Genomic DNA, 22491 nt, shown 5'->3' with positions numbered 1-22491 from the left:
TTTCCCTTATGTCCTCGTCTGATGGCTCAAAACTTACATCTGCTTTTTCAAGGACTACTCAAGGGGCTAACCTGCTTTAAGAAATTTTTATAGTTGTAATTTAAAGCCAATTTATAGGTTCTGTGGAGTCTGGTTCTCTCAATTCAATATTCCAGTGCTCCTAGTGAAATAAATTGCTCTACTTTTTTTCTCTCTTTTTACTTTTTAATAGTATGCAAAGTTACAGCCGCATACATTTTAATATAGTTCTCAATCCCCATGTGGACAAATAGTTATACTTTGGCAGAACTGCAATGAAGAATAACCATCCATCTGTAACACACAGAAAGAGAATGCAGACAGTTTTCATTTTAAAATGCTTTAATTAACTGCATAAAGAGGGAAATAAAATAGGGGGTCAAAGTCCAGTTCATAAAGTCTGAAATTACTTTTCCAAAATCACTGAGCTAGACTTCCCCATATTGCATGCATATAGGCCATTTCCAGGAAAAGAGGTACAGGTGTAGGTGCTTAAGAAGAAAGGCAAGAAGAATACTGGAAGACCAGATGGTAAACTATAATTGAAATTCTGGCCATGGAAAACGGATCTAGCCATGTATTCTGTTTTATGATTAGGTCATGAAGGTAAATAGGAAAGATGTCATATGAAGCACAGATCAAAGAACAGCTGCTTATTAAAAATGACATTTTAAAATCATTTCAGCCCCCCTCCTTGAACTATAGAAAGCCCTGCTTCTACTTCTTGCTAAAACTGCAATGACTAATTCTAATTAACACTGGAGATCAATTACCTACATTCTGTTTTATCATTTAAGCCAGATTTTCTAAGATCCCACCAACTTCAGCTGGAGTTATAAGTGCTCCATATGATGAAAATAAGGCCACAGGAGAACAATATATATAATGCTCCTCATTAAGTCACTAAAAATAAGGGTTGGGGGAGTTGGAGTGGTGGAAGGAATACTACAGTGAAAAAAATATATAAAAATTAAGACAAATGAAAACTCAAGAAAAAGACAATGGATTACAAAAATAAATTCCTATGTCATTGTATGATATAAAGTGACTATAATGTTTAAAAGACACCTTTAAAATGAACTTCAGAACTCCAGTCTATCTTTTATGAAAATACCTATCTAAAAAAATGCTTTACACCTCATCTTATAAGCAACACATTTAAGGCTGATACTTGGAGGTACAGGGCCACTGCCCTTGGCCTTGAATGAAACTGTCCATACTAATCAACTTCTCAGAAATATTATATAGTGACAATCAGATACTGGTACCGACTCATCTCAAGAAATAAACAACATGGTGTAGAACCATGGCTAAACCTATGATGCTATTCCAACCAAGGTAAACAGAAGTGCCTTTCCCACCTGTGTCACCCAAAGAAGGGCACTTTGTGCCTGAAATCTTGTACAACATCTTTCCTAAGTATAGTTCAGTAAAAGATATCACAAAACTTGCCTCCCCTGGACCGTCATAGTACAACAACACTCCAATCCCGCTATATTTATTTCATTAAGCTGTGTTAGTACAGTGGAAAAAAGATAGAAGACTATTCCTGGTAATAAGGCTGAGTTCACATCTCCAAAATGAGAGACCCAGGCCAACCTGGACAGTCTACACACTGAATATAACTATTACTTGTAGTTAGTAAGTTGTGTTAATGTTTAGAATTAATGTTTTATAGAATATTCTTCTATACAAAAATGTTTATACTTTTTTATTTTCTTTGTAGGGGGCAAAGGTAATTTGTAAAAGGTTGCTTTAATGGAAGATAAGAAGATTAAGAAATCAAGCATAAGTGCTAGAAATCATAGTTCTGTTGCTTCTTTATGAACAAAAGTCCCAGTCTGATTTTTGTGTGTGAATGTTTAATTATTTCTTTCTTTTACCTGGGGACAGACTCAGTGAATGAGTGTATCTCCTTTCAACAGGATGAACATGCCCATGAAGAAAATATTCCTAGCACTGGCTAGAATAATTATGAAGCAGAAGCCCTTCTGTGTTCCAGCATCTAGATCTGATGTCAGATGGTGCTAAACTCCTTCCTGATGTAACAGCTGCAACAAGGATTTCACCCGGTGAGTCCTGCCAGTCTTATCTCTATCAACTACAGCTTTTATCACCAGGCTCTTGATGGGATGATTACTCAGTGTCCCTAAGCAAGAGACTTTGTCAATCATCTAGAACAGTGGTTCTCAAACTTTCTGGATTTGAGGCACCTGTCACAGGACTTGAGATACCCCTCCATACCTTCTGTGAATTGAGTGGCACCCCATTTAAAAAAACAAAAACAAAAACTAATTTATATATTACAGTGCTTACTTTGTTGTAGGAAGGAAGGAAGGAATGACAAATCTTCACTGCTCAAAAAATTACAAAAAGGGTAAATTATGGATCCTGAAATTGTAGGACTTATCTCTGTTTTTGGCTGCACTGCACAGTATTGTCTTAAATAAATGCATCTATCTTATTTTTACCAACATGCTATCATCATGAAGTAAACATATGCTGTATTTTTAGCTAGTGCTGTGAACAACTGTCTTCAGTCACGCATTTGTAACAACTGATGAATATCTTTCTCCCACTTTTAACCCTGATGTATGTGAACTTCAACAAAAATATTTAAAAGCTATTAGACATGAGAAAAATATTATATTAAATAGATATTAGAGAAATTCAGGGAGGTTCTAGAAATGTTAGGATGACTGACCATCAAAAAAGGAAGGCTGCAGCATTCTCCTTTTCAATGTTACTCTGATAGACAGCTTTGGAAGACACCTGATCCAAGTTGTAACCCCCATGGACAAGACTTTTGCTAACTTTGCAGTAAAAGACAAAAGAAACTCAGCCTACTTACTTTATATGAGAAATTTAGGTGGCAACTTGAGCACAGCTTACAAGTACTACATGAGGAAGCAATTTCTGCCAGCAGACAGATGTTTAACTTAGGGAATATAGGTACAATGGGATCTAAAGGCAGGTGAAACCAGACAAATTCAGACTAAAAATAGGTACACATTTTAATTAAGTCAATAATTAATAATTGAAACAAGTTAGAATTGGATTCTCCATCAACTGAATCCTTTAAATCAAGGTTGCATATATATATTTTTAAGCAGACAGAAGCGGTTAGCTGAGTTAGCTTGAAGTCAAGCACAAGGTAGGGTAGATTTGTACTGTATAGACTAATTAAATCAGAGATGCATAATCTTTCAGCAACATCTCATGAAGTAAGTAGTTGCTTATAGAAGCTTTTGCACCTCTGCTTTATAAGGTATATAAGGTGTAAATCTACTCTACCTTCTATTTTTTTTTATAAGACATGCTATTGGTTACACAGAAGATACAAACTCTACAATTATATTATTGGAGAAGCAGTTTGGAATGCACTAAGCATGAAATTAGATTATAATAATCCTTTTCGGCCTTTTAAACTATGATTTATGAAGGTAAACTCCTCACTGTGGGATAGCCTAAATCTGTTTGCCTCTAAACTTGGCACCTGCTCCTTGTAAACCTTGGCAGCTATATCAGACATCAGTACTTCAAGTAAAAAGCTTGCCATACATATAAAGACCAATCAATGATTAACCACTTGGGAAAGATAATAATCAACCCAAGGCTACATTTCCTGGAGTGCTTTTAGTACTATTTTTACCTGAAATTTATGAATTACAAAGGGAGAAAAATTATATGCCCCCAAACACAAAATTGCATTGATATGAGTAGGAAACTAGTCCAAAAGAATCTGAGCAGAGTTCTAAAGTTAATCTAATTTACAACTAAATTTAACTGTGTTATCAATTCATCCCTATGAATTAGCTGCAGCCAGTTCTTCATTAAAATTTGCATTCTTTGACTAATGTGGCCACATAATTTCTCACAGGTTTTTACCAACAAAATGTGTTAATAGATGTTCAAAATGTGTATCAAGTTATCACAATGCAAGCAAAATAACTACATAACTTCTACTCAATAAGCTTAATTTTGAAGTCCTAATCCACTTAGTGTTTATGTGATTAGGTTTTGCCTGCAACATATTCACTTTCTTTGAACTGTTTGTAGACTACTGTACTACTGTTGTCTTCCCCCATCTCTGCCTGTGTGTAATCGCTAATGATGTTTTATGTTGTAATTACTCACGTGATGGTTCAATGAAATGCTAATCACTGAAAGTATCTATAGTCTTGCCATACAGGAAAAAACAAACAAACAAGTTAACTGAAATTCAAATCAGATTGATTGAAAGGAGAGCAAGAACAGCAAGAATATAAATTAATTCAATTTTGTAAGTAAAATTTACATTCATTTTTCATCTTTTATAACCTATTAAATAACCTAACACATTTTTAATAGTACACTAAAACTGGGTGAAATTCTTATTATAACATTTGCTTCACTTCTGGGAATAGAATATTCTTTTAACTGACCTCCTACCTTAGTATGCCATGCAATATTTCTTTAGCATCCTCTGAAGAAAAATCTATCTACAACTTCAGCAAGTGGTTTGCCTATGTTATTGGCATAAAGGGGGAAAGGGAACAATACCTTTAATTACGGTATATTTGTGGCAGCGCATCCCAGAGCTCTCTCTGCTCATAATGATTAATGTTTTGACATTTTTGTCTCCTTTTTTTCTGAAATACTCAAGCAGTTATGAGATCACGTTGAACTTGCTCTCCCTGAACTTCCGTAACTTTCTAATCTGAGCATATGCCAATAGCAACCAAAAATTTCCATGCTAAGCAAATGGAAACAGAAGTAGCACACACAGGAGGCTGAAAGACCTTTTTCCCCTCTCGCTATTCAGCTGCAGTATTTTCAATTTTAATCAAAAATGCTTTGTATGTATGTGCGTGTAAGAAAAAAAGGCTCATTCAATGGTGATAAGATGCTGAAAATGTGATCATGTGCTATAATTTGATGTTAGGGGAGATGGGTTTCCCAATAAACTCTATTTATCAGGCAATCTCTTAATTACGGAAAACAGTAATTCCTGAGACAGAAGCAGTTTACTTATTTATTTTTAATAGGCTTATCTATTTTGTCAAGTCATCAATTTTGTTCAGTGTTATGTTATTATAAAAGCTGCCAGCCATCTACAATCCAATATGCCTCTTTTAATTATGAAGATCTACAAATGACGCATCCTGCTGTGACTTCAGAAACATGATGTGCAGTGAAGTGAAGCAGTTTTGTTAACTGTATTTCACAGCCCTGTTTTTAGTGAAAAGTGGTCATAGTCTGTAAATGTGGCCAGCACAAAGAAACATATTAAAAAGAAGAAAAAAAAGTCTTACCTTTTAACACCTGCTTTCAGCCCTTACTTCCAACAAAAGATAGGTAAAATCCTAAATATTTGGCCAGCACAAAAACGTCAGAAGCAATGTTATAATAAAAATATATCTTTTTTAAAACTTGTAACATCTGTCTCTACTCGTTACACCAATGTAATCACCATTGCCCAGGTGAACTATTTCAGACGTGTAATTTGATTACCATAAACAAGAGCATGAGCATTTGCTCAGACAATGAAAGGGAAGGGTTCTGCAAAATCAACACTGTCAGGTCAAAAAGTACTCTTTTATTAATATGAAGGAATTTGATCAGCAGTCCTTAGCAAGTAGCTGTGATGTTGGAGAAGTAAATAGTTATCACTAAGATCAAAATCAAATGAAAAACAACCTCCCCCTCCCCCCCCAAAAAATAAAAACCCAAACAAACCAAGATAAGCTGAAAGATTTTCCTAACAAGAAGGAATAGCCATCTAACCTTAAGGATTGCAGGCAATCTGTCAGGTGGTCGAAACCAAATAGCTGCTAGACAATAGGAGGCAGATAACTACCTAGGTATAGACAATGACAATTTAAATGAATCAGCAAAATAGAGAACAAACAACCCTGGATTGTGACTAAGGCAGGAGAAATGGGAGAACAGATGGAAGTATAGGACAGGAGTAGGCAACCCCCAGCACGGGTGCCAGAGAGTGGCACATGAAGGCATTTTGCTTGGCACACGGACCTTGAGGCAGAAGGCAGGGAGGGGGCTGAGGCTGCACTGTCACAATAAGGATCAGGCCCCTTGCTGCTCCCCCACCGTCCACCCTGGCACACCAATGTCTTACAAGCCAAGTTGGCAGGTGTTTTCGGCACATTGTCCAAAAATATTGCCGACCCCTGGTATAGAATGAAGCTTGGGGACTTTATTCAAGATACTTTGGGACCATTTATGTTTTTTTGGCTACATTCACAGTAGTTTATTTATGAAGCATTCAAGTGAATTGGTCAGGAGGCAATTAATATAAACATCAATAAAGAAAGGTAGAGGAACATTATATTTGACTGTAAATTAGCTGATCTACTTTTGTGTGGTCTTAAAGGAACGTGCATACAAACATGCATATGTAGAGACAGTATTGCTGGGAGTGCATTTTTATTATTTTATCTCTTCAGGCTGACTACATGCAACTACCTTAAAACACAGCATACATGTATACTGGTTAGAAGAATCACTCTGCTTTACATAAATCCAGCAGTCGTGCTGAGTAGATTCCTCCAAATTCAAATTAATTTTATCCCATTCTTAAACATGTGCATACCCTCCCTCTTTTCTATAAGAGGAAGCTGAATATTCAAAACAAATTTGTGTGTGTGCATGCGTGCACACTCCCCTCCCCCCCATACATATACACAGACACACATGCACATGGCTCATGAGTCAGGAATATTTACCTTATACTAAACATTTGCTTAAAAAAAATGAAAAAAACCCCCAGATTTCTGTATTTGGGTATGGATTGTATTTACACTTCTATATTCTTGAGCAAAGGTTGAAATTGATATGTGAAGATTTCTAAACAGGAAACGAGAGTTTAAACCTTTAGACTTATTTCTGTTGATTTTACTTATTACTAGACAAAGAGTATACTACATTTTTTCCTTAGAGAGATAGATAATAAAGCAATCTTCAGTTCAGGATATATATTCATATCTATCACGGTATGCATAACTACTTTCAATACTGACAAAGAAACTGCTAATAGTCTATATTTACTTGATAAGTCAACATAGAATCATAGAACCGGAAGGGACCTGTAAGATCAAGTCCTCCCCCCAACCATAGGCAGGAAGTTATTGAGCTCAGATGAGCTCAACAAAGTGCATGTCCAGCCTCAATTATCTTGAACATCTCCAAGGATGGTGACTGTACCGCCTCTGCTGGGATCGTGTTCCAGATTCTGGCGACCCTTAGAGAGAATTTTTTTCCTTATGTCTAGCCTGAATTTACTGTCTATTAGCTTATGCCCATTGGTCCTCATCCTCGTCCTCCCTTCAAGTGCCTTCCTGAAGACTTGCTCCCATAGATCTTGATGCTCACCCCTGACATACTTGTAAGCGGCTATCAAGTCACCACTCAGTCTTCTCTTATTCAGACTGAACATGCCCAGTTTCCGGAGTCTCTCCTCATAGGGCCTATCCTCCATGCCTGTGAAAATACGGATGGCCCTTCTTTGTACCCTCTCAAGCTTATCCATATCCTTCTTGAAGTGCGGTGCCCAGAACTGGATGGAGTACTCCAGCTGAGGCCTCACTAACGCCGAATGGTGGGTGGACCACCACCCATCATGTAGTTATGATGAGGGTTCTTCTTACCCAGATGAAGGACCTTGCACTTCTCCCTGTTAAACTTCATCTGATTCTGTTTCACGCATGAATCCAGTCTGTCAAGGTCATCCTGGATCTTTACCCTATCCTCTGATATGCCTGCATTTCCCCACAACGTGGTATCATCTGCAAACTTGATCACTGAGCTTTCCACCCCCTAGTCTGAATCATTAATAAATATATTAAAGAGCACAGGTCCAAGCACCGATCCCTGAGGGACATCCCTGGAGATGGCCCTCCAGGATGAGGCATTCCCATTGACTACAACCCTCTGGGAGCAGCCTATAAACCACTTGCCCACCCATCTCACTTGTAGATTGGTCCAGCCCAGTACCCTCCAGTTTGCTTGAGAGAATCTTGTGGGAGATGGAATCAAAGGCTTTGCTGAAGTTTAGACATCAACCTCATGTCCCTCATCCAGATGGCTAGTTTCCTGGTTGTAGAAGGACACTAGGTTTGTCAGGCATGATCTACTCTCAACAAAGCCATGCTGGTTGCTTCTTAACATCCTGTGGGTTACCAGCTTGTGATTGATGGTCTCCTTAACAAAGTTTTCAAAGACTTTACCCAGGACTGAAGCCAGGCTGACCGGTCTGTAGTTTGCAGGGCCATCCCTTCTTCCCTTTCTTAAAGACAGGCACCACACTGGCCCTCTTCCAGTCATCCAGGACCACTCCCAAGTTCCACAACTCTTCAAACAACTGGCCAGCGGTGCTGGTATAAGCTCAGCCAGTTCCTTCAGGACTCTCAGGTGCAGGTCGTCTGGCCTAGCAGACTTGGAAAATGTCCAAGTGTTGCAGGAGATCCCTCACTTGTTCAGGACTGATTACATGTAATCTGTTGTCTTCCCAATGTTCCCTGGGCCTCCAGTCAGGTGAATGGCCCCCATTTGATTTCAGGAATACCAATGTAAAGTATGTATTTAAGAGTTCTGCCTTTTTGCGGGCACCGACTGTGGGCTGCCCCCAAGTATTCAGTAGGGGTTCCACAGTGGATCCTGATTATTTCTTGCTTCCTATGTATCTGTAGAAGGACTTTTTGTTGTTTTTTTTTATACCAGTTGGCAGCTTGATTTCCATGCCTGCCTTAGATTTTCATGTTTTGTATCTATAGACCCTGGTGATACAGGTGTATTTTTCTCTGGTTGGTTAGCCATTCTTCCATTGCTTATATGCTTCCTCTTTCTTTTTCCATAGCTCCCTAATATCCCTGTTGAGCCAAGCAGGTTTCTTGGCTCCTTTTCTGCTTTTTGTCCATGTGGGGATAACATGTTTTTTACCCTTGAGAATTGCCTCCTTAAGGAAGCACCATGGTTGCTGGACTCCCAAATCATCCAGTTGCTGGTTGTAGAGGGCCTCACCAATTAGCCTCTTGGGTTTGCCAAAATCTTCCTCCCTGAAGTCTAGGATTTCTGTTCTGCTGACTGGTTTCCCATTCTTATGGTGGATGGTGAACCTCATCAGGTCATGATCGCTGTCGTCCAGAGTACCACTAATCCACAGGTCACCTATGACATCCTCTCCCGTGGTCAGCACTAGATCTATAGTGGCCTTACCCCTAGTAGGCCCTTCCACAACCTGTGTCAGAAACGGATCGTTTATCGTGGCCAAGAAGTTGGCTGGCCTGCCGGAGGTGGCTGAGTGGTCCTCCCAACAGATGTCATGGCAGTTGAAGTCACCCGGGACAATCATGTCTCTAGTTCCTGCTGCCTCAATCAGCTCTCCAGAGAATACCTAACTGCACTCCTTGTCTTGGGAGGGAGGCCTGTAGTAGACTCCCACCCTCAGGTGTTCCTCTCCTGAACTCCCTTGTAGCTTGACCCAGAGGGTCTCGAGGGACTTCTCCCCGCTATCAAACCTGACCTGCATGGAGGGGTACCACTCTTTCACAGAGAGCCACACCTTCTCCCTTCTTCCCAACCCAATCCTTCTGATAAAGCCTATACCCCTCAATATTCACTGCCCAACCATGTGTGCCATCTGTCTGTCAACCCAATCAGATTGAATTCCTCATCCACCAGAAGGAGTGCTAGTTCCTCCTGTTTATTTCCCATGCTTCTGGCATTCCCATAAAGACATCTAAGCTCTCTCCTAGTTGCCTTAGCTTTTCTGTCACACCATCTGTGTCTCAATATGTCAGTACTTATCTGGACTTTCACTGCTTGAACACCTTCCTGTGTGTCATTGTGGCTAGAGGATTTGTGCACAGCACTGAAACCTTCTTCCCAGATGTGCCTAATTTAAAGCCCTCCTCAACAAGTTGGTGACTCTTGTGGTGAAGAACTTCTCCCCTCTGCCTGTGAGATGAATACCTTCCCTTGCATGTAGACTGCTGTAGCTAAACTGCGTGCTAAGGTCGAGGTATCCAAAGCCCAAACAGTGACACCATCTCCTAAGCCTGTGGTTGACCTCCTTGATGCACTCCTCCCTCTGACAGCCACGGCCTCTGACTAGGAGAATTGAGAAAGCCACTTGTGCTTCTAGGTCCTGAGCTTCCCATGATCCTCCTGATTCACCTGAGCTTCCCATGATCCTCCCAGGGCTACTTCTTGCTGCATCATTGGTGCCCAAGTGGACAAGGAGCACAGGGCAGTTGTCAGTAGGGTGGAGCAGTTTAGGGATCCTTGCCATAACATCTCTGATCCTGGGTCGTGGAAGGCAACAGACATCTTGAGCAAAGGGGGCTGAATAACAAATGGCTCCTTCTGTGCCCTGCAGCAAGGGGTCTTCTACAACTATCACCCTACGTTGTTTACTTGCTGGGGTCAGCTGATCCCATATAGATGCACCTTTCATCAATGGTGTGAGGGCTTCGTAGCTGTTGTGCAGGGTTATTGGTGGGACAACTGATAGACATGTGGCTTCATTCCTGATGTCACCAATGTCCACCTGCTATCGGTATGGGCATCTCGTTCAGGCCCACTTTTCTACCTGGTCTCTGTGGCTTCCTTCTCCAGGTGAAGGGCCTGGAAGTAAGCATCAATCTCTGCCTGTTTGCATGACTGCCTGGGAGGGAGGGGGGGTGGAAGTGCCATGGGGCGGGAGAGGGGACACTGTGCCCTGCTCAGATCATCCCGGGGGGGTGCAAATGTAGGCATTGGTCCCCGGGCACTGGAGACCCACCGTGCACCACTATGTTTTTAACACTAAAACAATTGATTTGCTTTTCCTTGTGTAAAAGAGTAAACACAGAGAACAGATATTTCAAACTGTTAATTTCAAGCATTTTAAATATTTAACAAGGCAGAGAACATTGAGATTATCAAAGAAGCAGCACCAAAAAGGATATGCTTATCTTTTCCACAAACTTATCGTGTGCATCTTCTGTTTTAGGAAACTTCTCAATGTCACTTTCTAGACGCTGGATCTGATGTTCCATCGTATCAAGGCTGCTCTTGAGACACTGAGCTGAAACTAAGATAAATGGTACAACAGATCAGAAAAATGTACCAGATTCTGATTTAAAGGGGAAAAGGTATTAGTAAAGTATTGCTGAGGCAAAGAGAATAAGTCCATGAAACAGATTCATTTTTTCTGAATTACTAATCATAAACATTTTCCCCACCATAAAATAAGTGAGTGCATATAATGTAATATAATATACCAAATCATCATGTTTAATGTGGGAGTGTGACCATTTTATTCAGTCATTAGTTCAAATGAATCCATTTCGATTTAAATTTATTGACAGAAATTGTAATATTTTATTCTTTTAAATCTAATCTGAAGATTAAGGAGAAACTAAGTTTCAAAGACATTTTATCTTATGAATACATGTACTTGGCTACACTAGTGATTTAAGGAAAAATTATAGAAAAGAGATTAAATATTTTCCTTTCATGAAATACACTATTTCTATAAACCAACATCTGTGAAATTTCTTAGCTCCTAAAATCTAAAAAAATATGGGTGTTGTTGATACATTAAACAAATACAAGAATAGAACATATGGTAAAACAGTAAAAGAAAAGGAAAAAAAAACCCATACACTTCACCATAGTATCTCAGCATGCCTGTTAACACTGTATTCACTGTGGCTTTAATTACCTTTTAAATTCTTTATACTTTCTTTGTTTCCACTTTTCCACTTAGAACACTAACTAGCTATCTTAAGTACCATGTTCAAAATACTTTAGCATTCCATACTTATTTTTCACTTCTTCCAGCCAGATAACTTTAGACTTTTATTTTTTGTTTTACTTGCTATAAAATATATGCATGCCTGCCACTATCTAAGATGACAATTTTCTGGGTTTGTTCTCTGCCAACATGACAGCTGTGAGGGAAGGAGGGAGTATTTTGGGGTTGGGGTGGTGTGGTCCCTAGGGACACGAGCCAACCCATTAGGCCTAATCTGGATCTGTAGCTTGGGCATCTGATACCTGTTTCCAGGTAGACAGGGAAGCCTGCAGAGTACACTAGGATATTAAAGGCCTAAAGTTCAAGGGGATAACTTGAAGGGGATGACACATCCTTGGAGAGCACCAGAACTATCAAACCTTGAAATATATGACCAACAGATCGAGGGAGGTGATGCTCCCTCTCTATGCAGCATCAGTCAGGCTGCAGTTGGAGTACTGTGTCCAGTTTTGGGCACCGCACTTCAAGAGGGACACGGAGGATCTGGAAAGGGTTCAGAGGAGGGCCCCTCGCATGATTAGTGGTCTCCGTGAAAGACCCTACGAGAAGAGTTTGAGAGATCTAGATCTCTTCGGCCTATACAAAAGCCGGCTGAGGGGTGACCTTGTAGCTGCCTATAAATTTATCAGGGGAGGACAGCAGGGAACTGGGGATGCACTGTTTACCAGAGCGCCCCAGGGAGTAACTAGGAATAATGGGTGCAAACTAGCAGAGAGTAGATTTAGGTTAGACATTAGGAAGAAATTGTTTACAATAAGGGTAGCCAGAGTCTGGAATGGGCTTCCAAGAGAGGTGGTGCTACCACCTAACTTGGAGGTCTTAAAGAGGAGGCTTGACAATCACCTGGCTGGGGTTGTCTGTCCTCGGGCCTCTTTCCTGCCAGGAGCAGGGGGTTGGACACGATGATCCACTGGGTCCCTTCGGACTCTATAATCTATGAATCTATGTATAAATGTTTCCTGGCTGAGTACAGATGATGAGAGGACAAAACTCAAACACAAGAAACAGGAAAACAAAATTAATATACATCAGCTCATACAAATTGAATTCTTCATTTGTTTGGAAATGGCAACCAGCAACTAGGCTTTTATTGGAGAAGCTTTGAAATATCTTGAACCTTAACTGATCTAACAGTCATTCATAATTTGTCTTAGAATGCCTGCTATTTAATGAGATACAATGAAGCAAGAGGCTTCATTCCCCTACTTCATGTGGGTAGAATGCAGAATGTGTGACATCACAATGTCCAAGATGTGCAATGTGATATCAAAGGAAGAAAAAAAAAAATTCACTTCATGACAACATAAAAATGAAGTTGGAGTATGAAGGGCATTGGTCAAAAGTTTCCAAGAAAAACCCAAACTTCTTCTAAAACACAAACAGAAACAAACAATAAGGCAGGTTTTTCCATAAAGCCTCCTTTTAAAATTTCTCTCATAACGCATAACAGGCAATTTTGGCTCGGTAATAATCATTAATAGCTTATCTAGAAGGTTAGAGAACCAATTTAGAACCATGCTCTTCCTTTTGATGTGCATCACTCACTGTTCCAGAAACATGGTGTGGAATCAAAACAACAGATTTTCCAACGTCAATCTCCATTTCCATAAAAAATAAGTAACATTTGATGTGGCTTCACAGTCAGATTATTCCTCAATATTACAATCTAAATGTCTGGAACTATGTGTTTTACCATTTTTCAAGGAGACTTCTGAGAGGCAAACTACTGTTTTTTTTTTATAGTTGCCCTGCACATAGTTGCCTCCAAGACAGATATCTGTTGTCTATTTAGTCTCTCTCATGGTATCTCACTGTGAGGGGTGGACCCAGAGGGGGTGCAGGACTGCAGACACACACCTTTTTTTTCTGTGCACTGCATGTGCAGGGAGTTCACTGGCATGTCAACAGAGCTCCTACTCGGAGCTCCTCATGTACCACAAACCCTTATGACCTCACCAGCTGATTGGTGATGGGTCTGTACCAAAGTCCTGCTTTCAAGGAGCTCCAGAGCATGGGATGAGCACTGCTACTGTTCCCTCTCCTCCTTTTTACTTCCCCTACCTGAATATATCAGCAGGGAAAAGCAGGAGAGGAGCACCCAGTAAGGACACTCAGCTCTGGAGACCTGGGGCTGTGCACTGCTACTGCTGTTCCCCCTTCTCCTGCTCATGAATTCAGAGAGGGAAGAAGTGAGGGAAAGAACGAAGAACAGCGACACTTGACCATTCACAAAAGCACAGGGGGTAATTCCACACAGGCATACAACACATATATATATTTAACCAGAGTGAATTAACCACTCACAAAATTATATACGCAGGCTGTGAATACAGAGATAGTGAAACTGATGCAGCTGTCACTTCACTATACATAGAGCCTTGATTCTTTTATCAGGACCCATTTTACACTGGTATAAATCTACTGAAATTAATGTGGTTATTACTATCAATTTAAATTGACACATATATGTTTGGAAAATGAAGTAAATACCACATTCTAATACAGTTATTTTATTTAACTTCTTTAGCTCCTTTAACATAATAGGTTAATTAACTGAAAATATACCAGGTGAGTGAAAGATTCAGCCAACAAAAGCAGGCCTAGTCCTTACAATGAACCTTACTATTCACATCATCTAAGTTGAATGCTGTGCCCATGTATATATTCCTTAAAGTCACTATCAAGGTAGTACAGGATAAACATAAAAACAACTACTGGAGTGGCCGGCACAATATAGAATCGAACTGCTTACAGCTCTATTACTTTTATCGTTTTTAGGGTACTGGTCCTGAAAAGGAGCATCAATATTGGTGCTTGAACTGAAAAACTTGTTTGAATTAAAATAATAAATACATATTTGTCAGGAATTTGGATAGGGAGATAAACAGCATGGAAGTAAAATGTGCTAGAATTGAAAAAATAAATTAAAAGAATGCACATGGTTATTTGGTTGGTAAAGAGAGAATAGTAGCTGGTAAGTAAATTGGCAACTTTATAACAGATAATAAAGTTTAACTGTTTTCAACAATTTGAAAAAATAGATGTATAACTGCTTCGTAAGAATGGTTGCTTACTTTTGTGTCTGAAATTTAAAAGTATGAAGACAAATGCTGCAAACAATGACAAGCATTATGGGCTGCTGTGATTAATTAAATGAAAAAGGGGACACAATTTTTTTGGTGGAAAACAGTTCAGATACAAGTCCAAGCTGACTGTCAGTCTAAACCAGGACATGAGAGGGCTATATGGAATAGTTTTACTTCCCACATGGTAAATGCCCAAGTTCCATTAAAGGATGGAACAAATTAATTGTAATAGTTAAGATATATGAGAGTTCATATAAAATCCTTGAAAGTCTGGATTACTGGGATGTATTTGTAAAGAAATTAATGAAGCCAGACCTTGAAAAAGAAAGTATCATCAAATAAGTGGATATGCCTAAAAATAGAAAACAAACCCCAAAACACAAATGAGTACTTACTTTGCCAAAGGCTCCTAAAAACTTCAAGCGTGTAAGCAAGAAAACTGCCTACTACTGATAAAATGGTTACTTAATCATTAGTAAACAAGTGCAACCCTCATATTCTATATGCAGACTGAATTTTGTTTCTATGTTTGGCAATATTTTAAACCTCAGCTCCTGGATAAAGATGTAACAGCAAGATGAAAAACAGATTGTACTATACAATTAAAATAATGACTGACAACATTGAATTCAGTACTCAGACAGTTGCATTAAAAATGTAGGCTGAGAAACAAAGAGACAGGGTGATGGTGACTTCATATAAAAAGCCTAAAAGCTAAGGAACTTGATCAGGAAATGTGACTTGGGTTTCAGACTTTCCTCACTCTGAAGGGGTTTAAACCTACTGCATTTTTCACCTCTCAAGGGAGTCTAACCAGCAAGGTTCCTGTTGAAGGTGGCCCACTGCTCAGAAACATGTGCAACATGTATACACAGAGAAAGAAAGCAAGAATGGGTTTGTAAGTACAGCAAGGAGAGCCACTATAACAGGATGGAGGAGAGGAGGATGAAGGGAAAATCCTGGGTTCTAGTCCCTGCTCTGAAGGGATGCTCTTGCATTAAATGCTCTTGCATTAAAAGTCATTGGATAAGATGCATAAACAGAAGGGGGAGCAAGGAGCAGAACTAATGAGAAATTTGTTATGATTCCTGAAAAGTGTTGGACTAGTAAAGTTTGTTTTGTCATAATTAAGGCAAAATACTCTACACAAGCAATACAATTTCCTTGAACAGGTGGACTTTGTCATCAATGTGTGGGTAAGACTGAACCACTTTTCTATCAGTACTCTCAAGCTGACTGTCAGTCACAAGGAAGTACAACTTACATTAGTTCATTTCTCAGTCTGCCAGTGTCTGCACATAAAATAGTCCTCTATACTTCCACATTCAATTTTGCTCTATTATACTTCATATGAAAGGAATCCTCTCAGGTTTGCCAAGATAGCTTTTTCTGTGTTTTCTTTCAAGTTATTTGTCATCTGTGGAATGTTTTCAATGTGTCATTCTTGAGATTAGATCCATTGATTGATTGATAAAAAGAAAACCTCTAATACTAATCCAAAATAACAAGGACTTAGTATGTACCTAACTGTAAGTAACTTTGTTTTACATTATAGTATGATAATGCTGCCAAATAAATGTTTGGATCTTAAAAAAAACAACAACTGGCCAGGGAAAATTCTGGTACAATTACCAAAGTCTGAAGAGTGTTATTTCTACAAATTGGTATTGGTTGAATTACAATAGTATTGATAGTAATAAACCACATGAAAAAGATATTTAAAGAAGAAGAAACCACAAAGAAGGTATTTAAAAATCTGGTAACTCTCATACAGAATGCAACAAGTACAAGATCAAAATCCATATTTGTATTATAAAATCTACATGTTCCAGTATTCGGACAATAGAGCAGTCATCTAAGCATTTTTATTTTCATATGTTAAACTCCTGATGCTGGAACTCCCAATATAAAACACCAAAAATTAGCACTTACAAATGCAGTCTCAGCAGTCAATGACAGGACTGAGCAATTAAATAAAATATCCACTTAACTATTTGCACTTAAACACAATTTAAACTGCAAAGAAATAGTCTAGAATTATTTGACATTGGGCATTATGTAAGAGTATTGATTTGCCTTGAATAGGAAGGCCATGTATGAAGGCCTCTAAAACTTTTCCTGTATAGCAGAAAAACCAGTATTAGAACACATTTTTGTAACAAGTGCTGCCGGTGTGCAATCCACTCTTCACTCCATAAAGTCGGAAAGTGTTCTTGAATGAATAGTCTGCATCTGCTCATTTACATTATGCACATCTTGGTGCCATTTCATTTTCCTTCCCTTAGTACAAGTCTTAGCACATTCCTAATTACACTATATACCTGAATATTTATTTCAGAAGCCTAGCATTACATCCTCTTTTCAAGAATATATTTGTACTCTCTCATATTCTGCTCAGTGAAGTGCTAATTGAAACATGAGCCTCTTAACCAGCAAAATTTCAACATATAATGTTTTACTTCCCATTCTTAATCTTTACAGAAACATTGACAAAGTAGAACTAGGTGACTCTTTTTTGATCTTGAAATACAGAGTTTTTGCTGCTAGATTACTACTTCCAAGATGATTACCCAAAGACAAAATCTTTTGGTCATTATTGACACACAGCAGGTTGAAGTTATGACTAGACTGCACATACCTTTAGACTGAAATTCTTGATCCATCTAAAGAGCAAATAAAGAACATAAAGCAATAATACAGATTCCATACATATTATCAATATGTATCTCTTGTGGCTGAAAAGGTCAAAATGTTAAAAGCAAAGGGTACTTCAGTCTAAATGCTCATTCAAAACTGACTTCTCTGCTGAAGCTATTAATGGGGCAATTAATTGGTGCCAATATTAATTGGGTGGGTTATTTTCATAACCTGATAGAGACACCTGATCAAAGAAAAATAAAACTTGAGCTAGCTAATAATTTGATTCCAACTAAAACTACTAATTTAAGTTTTCACATACATTCATCTTTATTTTCAATCCACGAGTCAAGCAGTTACTTCACCATAGCCCCTGTCAGTAGCAATTGGCCAAGGAATAGGTCATACATTTTGATAAAGTTAAAATCACACATTATGCTTTCTTTTATTACACCATTTCTTACTGTGTCATAAAAATGAGAAAATACAATAATTTTTAATAACAATGATTAAAGAAATCAATAGAGAGATATTCACTAACCAACAATTTCAGCACTTGTTAGACCTCCAATTCTGGTAATTTCTAAAATCTCTAGATTCTGAAGGGATTTTGCTATGTAAGAACCTCAACTTAGATTTTTAAGGAAGTTTCTGATGCTCATATTTGCAGAGGAGAAAAAAAGCACAAAAGCCTAACTCTAATCTACTTTAAACACACACATGCATGCACACAAAAAGAGAACCTGGGGATCTGGGACAGAAGTTCAATAAACCAATTTAACCTAACTCAGTTAAGTCTGATACTACATCCACTCAGATTTATTTTAAACTGGTTTTCGCCATTTTGAAAGTGGTTTATGTGTATTGAACTTCTGTTGTGTTACAGATCTGAACCGGTTTCTGATCACGTATACTTATATAAGTTTATGTGCAATTTCTGTCCCTAGCCAGAATGACACAACAAAAAAAAATCTTATGATTTTAAAGCCTATTGTATGATTGTTTGACGGCTTATCTACTGATTTTTGAATGTCTGGGACTGGGAATATACCTATCAAAACATCAAAATAAATGGAAATGACTTATAATGCAATATTGATTCTTAAAACGTTGAATGGGTATCAGAGGTCTTCACTCTCTATCTTAACATTCACCTTTACTTTTGTGTTTATTTTAATTTGCTTTTTTATTTCTTGGTCAAATTACTATATTATAATTCAGATCCCAAGTTCTATTTCTTATTGAAACCAATGTACAAAGTACCATGAAAAAGTACTTCCAGTCTATGATGGAAACCTTGTAGGTTGAGGTTAAATACAGAGACAGCTTAAATACAGAGATTGTTATTAAGGCATGAAAGCATCCTTAAATGGATTGTCTAACCTTTTCCTTACCAAGCTTTGGAAGGCTTTGTTTTAAAATGCAATTAATGGGCATGGGGAAAAAGAGAAAACGATATCAATAGCTACTTTGCTCTTTCCTAAAGAAAAAAAAGGACATTTTGAGGTAAATTAGCTGGTTTACTTAGCATTTGCATAACTATAAAGGATCATTAGAAACAGAGAACATTTTAGTGATGGCCCTTCCTGTTTTTAATCCAAACTATTTTGGTTTTAATGAGCATGATCTACTCTTAAAGGTAATAGTTCTTTAAATGAGCTGTCTCAGCTAAATCTTTCCAATTATTCAAATGTGAAAGGATTATTTAAACAGATAGGGAATGACAAGAAAAGTTTAAAGATATATGTACATTCTGCCAATCTTACTTATCACTAAAAAATATAAGATATAGCATAATGTGTTCTCCTGAGAAGGGCAGCACTACCATTATGGCCTTCCTATATTGGACAGGACATATGACATCTGTCTTTCTAACCAAGGAGAAATAACCTGGACTCCCTCACAAAATAAAATCAGCTGGACGGGGACAATAAGAGGTAATGTTAAGGTACATAAATTTCCTTCTCAGCTCTGCTAATAAACTGTAAACCCAAGGAGCAATAGACCAAATGAATCTGCTATTTCAGCAAGGCACTGCAGAGCCCAAACAGTAGGTAACTAAGTCTACTCAGTGTTTAGCTGTTATTAAAAAGATTCTTCCCCATCTCCATTCATAGTACTTTCCCAGCAAGTGCCTAAGAAGCATTCAATTCAAAATGCTACACAGATAAAAATACCCCTCATTTTACTGGAAAGTACTTGATCTATTTATGTTTGCAATGAACTGAGGTCAAATTTCTGTCACACGCAAAATAGGGAAGAGAGGAGAGAGACTTTTTAGAACTATTTATTTTACAAATATTAAAAACAAATGGTGAAAGTGCAAATGTTTCTGGCTCTCCCAGGTGCCAGCCCAAAATACTTGCTGGCAACAAAAAACACCATGTGCTTGGAGACTGAAACACCCTCCTCTGTGCCCCTTATGGGGTTACACATTTAGGACCAGCTGTCCCTCTTTCTCCAGAAAGCAGAAGAGTTGGAGAGCATCATCAGAGATGGCCCATGTCAGCCAGTTTCTGCAGCTTTTCAGGATTGCCATCTTGGCCTGGCCCAGCTTGAAACTGGAAAGGCAGATTATGCTTCTCTTGGCCATTTGGTAGGGGATAAAGAAGGCAAACAGAGTCTCAGAGAAGTCTAAGTCCAGTGTGTCCCAAAGAAGGTGCTGTGGGGAACACAGAGTGGTTGCAACCAGGGTCAGTCCAGGAAGGTGTGGAAACGAGTCTTCTTTACCTCTTCCTTGCAGTAAGGTCAGGCCCCTTACACCACCAGGTACATAGCAAACAAAACTGCTAATGGCCAGCACCCCATGCAGAACCTACTACTGGAAGTCACTAGTTCTCTTGGCGATGGGTAACTTGTACAGTATTTAGCAGATCAGCCAGGCTTCCGCTGCTGTTGATGCCACTAAGTGCTGCCTCCAGTCATGTCAGCATGGGCAATGAGGACATGGGCATGATGCACTTTGACTGTCCAGGTGTACAGTGTCTTCCCAGACAGGCTATCAAAGCAGATCCCACTGCTCTTGTTGGGTACAGGGAGGGACAGCAGAATCCCAGGTCTGCCACTCTCACTGCTGTTCACAGCCAGAAAAACAGGTAGCAATAGAGGGTGTCTATGTAGAAAGCTGCCATTGGGAAGGGCTTGATGTGTGCAGAGGTGGTCTTCTAGGGTGGCAAGTGTATCATCAGGGAGGGAAGTTTTCACTTCAGACAACAGGCACAAAGCTGAATGGACAAACTGCAGGGCCAGTTGGTTAGCCAGGGTGTTGGTCAAGAGCCAGGCAGACTGAGCTGAGTTGAAAAAGTGCATCAGGTTGATGGTGTGTGACCAGACTAAAGAAGGAAAATAGTTTCTGGAGGCTCAGCTCGGTGTCCCTGCTGCAAGACCAAGCTATGGAACAGGGGATCATACAGCAGCTCTGGAAATCACAGGCATCTGTTTTTCTGTCTCATTTGGAGCTAGGCCTGCCAAGTCTGGGCCAGGCTGCAGTAGGCATCCCAGCTGAGATGATAAGGATCCAACAGGAAAAGTTCCTGATCAAGGTTGAGGTCCCCTACCCGACACAGGAAAGCAAAGGTCAGCCATTGCCATAGGAGGTGTTCCCCAGCAAAGAACAGACACTGAAGGGTTTGTGGGCAGAAGGCAGCCACCCTGGTCACCAGCTCATTTAGCCCCTGATCTCCCTCACTTGTGGGCCAGCATAGGACAACCCACTGAAAACAGTGGTGCCCATTCCAGAAGAAGTCCATGAGAAGCTTCTGAAGCCTTTCAGGCAGGGTCACTGGCAGGTCCAAAATGATACACCTGTGCCACAGAGTAGCAGCTGCCAGCTTGTTAGTAACCAGGACCCAGCCATGGTAAAAGAGACTGGGCAGGATCCAGCAGCACTGCAGTAGTTGTGCCTCAACTTGTTCACCAAGGCTTTCCCAGTTCTTGGCTAGATAGGCTGGCAGGCCTAGAACAATGCCCACAGCTTTGAAGACATCACATCAACACAAGCCTCTAGGAAGTCTGGGGGCTGAGTGATGGCTCAAGTGCCCAGCAGAAATGTCTCACTTTTTGTTCAGTTGATAAGGGCGGAGGCGAGGCAATCAGGTCCACTGACATTCAATCAGGTATTGAACCTCACCCTCACTACTGACAAAAAGTTATGTCATTGGCATGAGTTATCACCTTAGCTGCTGTGGGGGAGGGACAGCGGCTGGGGCTGATGGGAAGACCATGCCCTTCTTGTGCTGCCACAGTGGGCGAAGCATTGACTCAATAGTTAGGGCCTGAAGCATTCCAGAGACAAAGCAACCCTGCAAGATGCTCCTTCAGGCTGGGAACAGGGCACGTAGCTCTCCATTAATCTTCAGGCTAGAAATGTTCTGGTATAGGAGCTGGATGTTTCACACGAAGACAGGCCCAAAAGACTTCAAGAGTCCAAAATAAGAAGTCATGGTTGCCCTGCTCAATGGCTTTTTCTTGATCCAGGGAGACAAGGCCTATGTTAAAGTAAAAGATTTATGTGGCTGCCAACAGGTCACATAGTACAAACAGGTTGTCCTGGAGAGTTCTGAGACTATCGCTCAAGTTAGTTTGTTTTTTTGACTAAAGATGAAAACAAAGGATGAAAGTGCAAGTGTGGTCCCTCCAGGGGGCTGAGCATGAAACATCTGTCAGTAATAAAACACCCATTTTACCAGAAATGTAATCCTCTCCCTCCCCCCACCACAACTCCTTTCATAGGGTTACATATTGAGGACTAGACATGTGTCTTCCACATTGCAGAGTGCCCCCTTGATGCCCAGTGCAACACAATCTGGTCCACATTTTGTTGCAGGTCCAAATTCAAAGGAAACACATGCTCAGACCAGGAAACAGAAGAGTCATAGAGTTTTGCTGAGGGCCCCCCTGAAAGACAGTTTTAGTGGCTTTTCAGGTTTGCCATCTTGACCTGACTCAGCAGGG

The 22491-nt window shown here is 39.6% G+C and overlaps 1 protein-coding gene across 1 annotated transcript in view; it reads right to left on the bottom strand.

Moving 5' to 3' along the window:
• Positions 1-22491, bottom strand: part of LOC102387533 (protein diaphanous homolog 2-like) — a 455665-nt gene that overhangs the window by 285423 nt on the left and 147751 nt on the right. Inside the window, exon 3 of the mRNA XM_006029471.3 lies at positions 10965-11089. Within this exon, the coding sequence (XP_006029533.2) occupies positions 10965-11089 (125 nt within the window). The remainder of the gene's footprint in view (positions 1-10964; positions 11090-22491) is intronic.

Source organism: Alligator sinensis, unplaced genomic scaffold, assembly GCF_000455745.1.
Source record: "Alligator sinensis unplaced genomic scaffold, ASM45574v1 scaffold333_1, whole genome shotgun sequence".
In the NCBI taxonomy this organism is placed as follows: Eukaryota; Metazoa; Chordata; order Crocodylia; family Alligatoridae; genus Alligator; species Alligator sinensis.
This window is presented reverse-complemented; position numbering and strand designations above follow the sequence as displayed.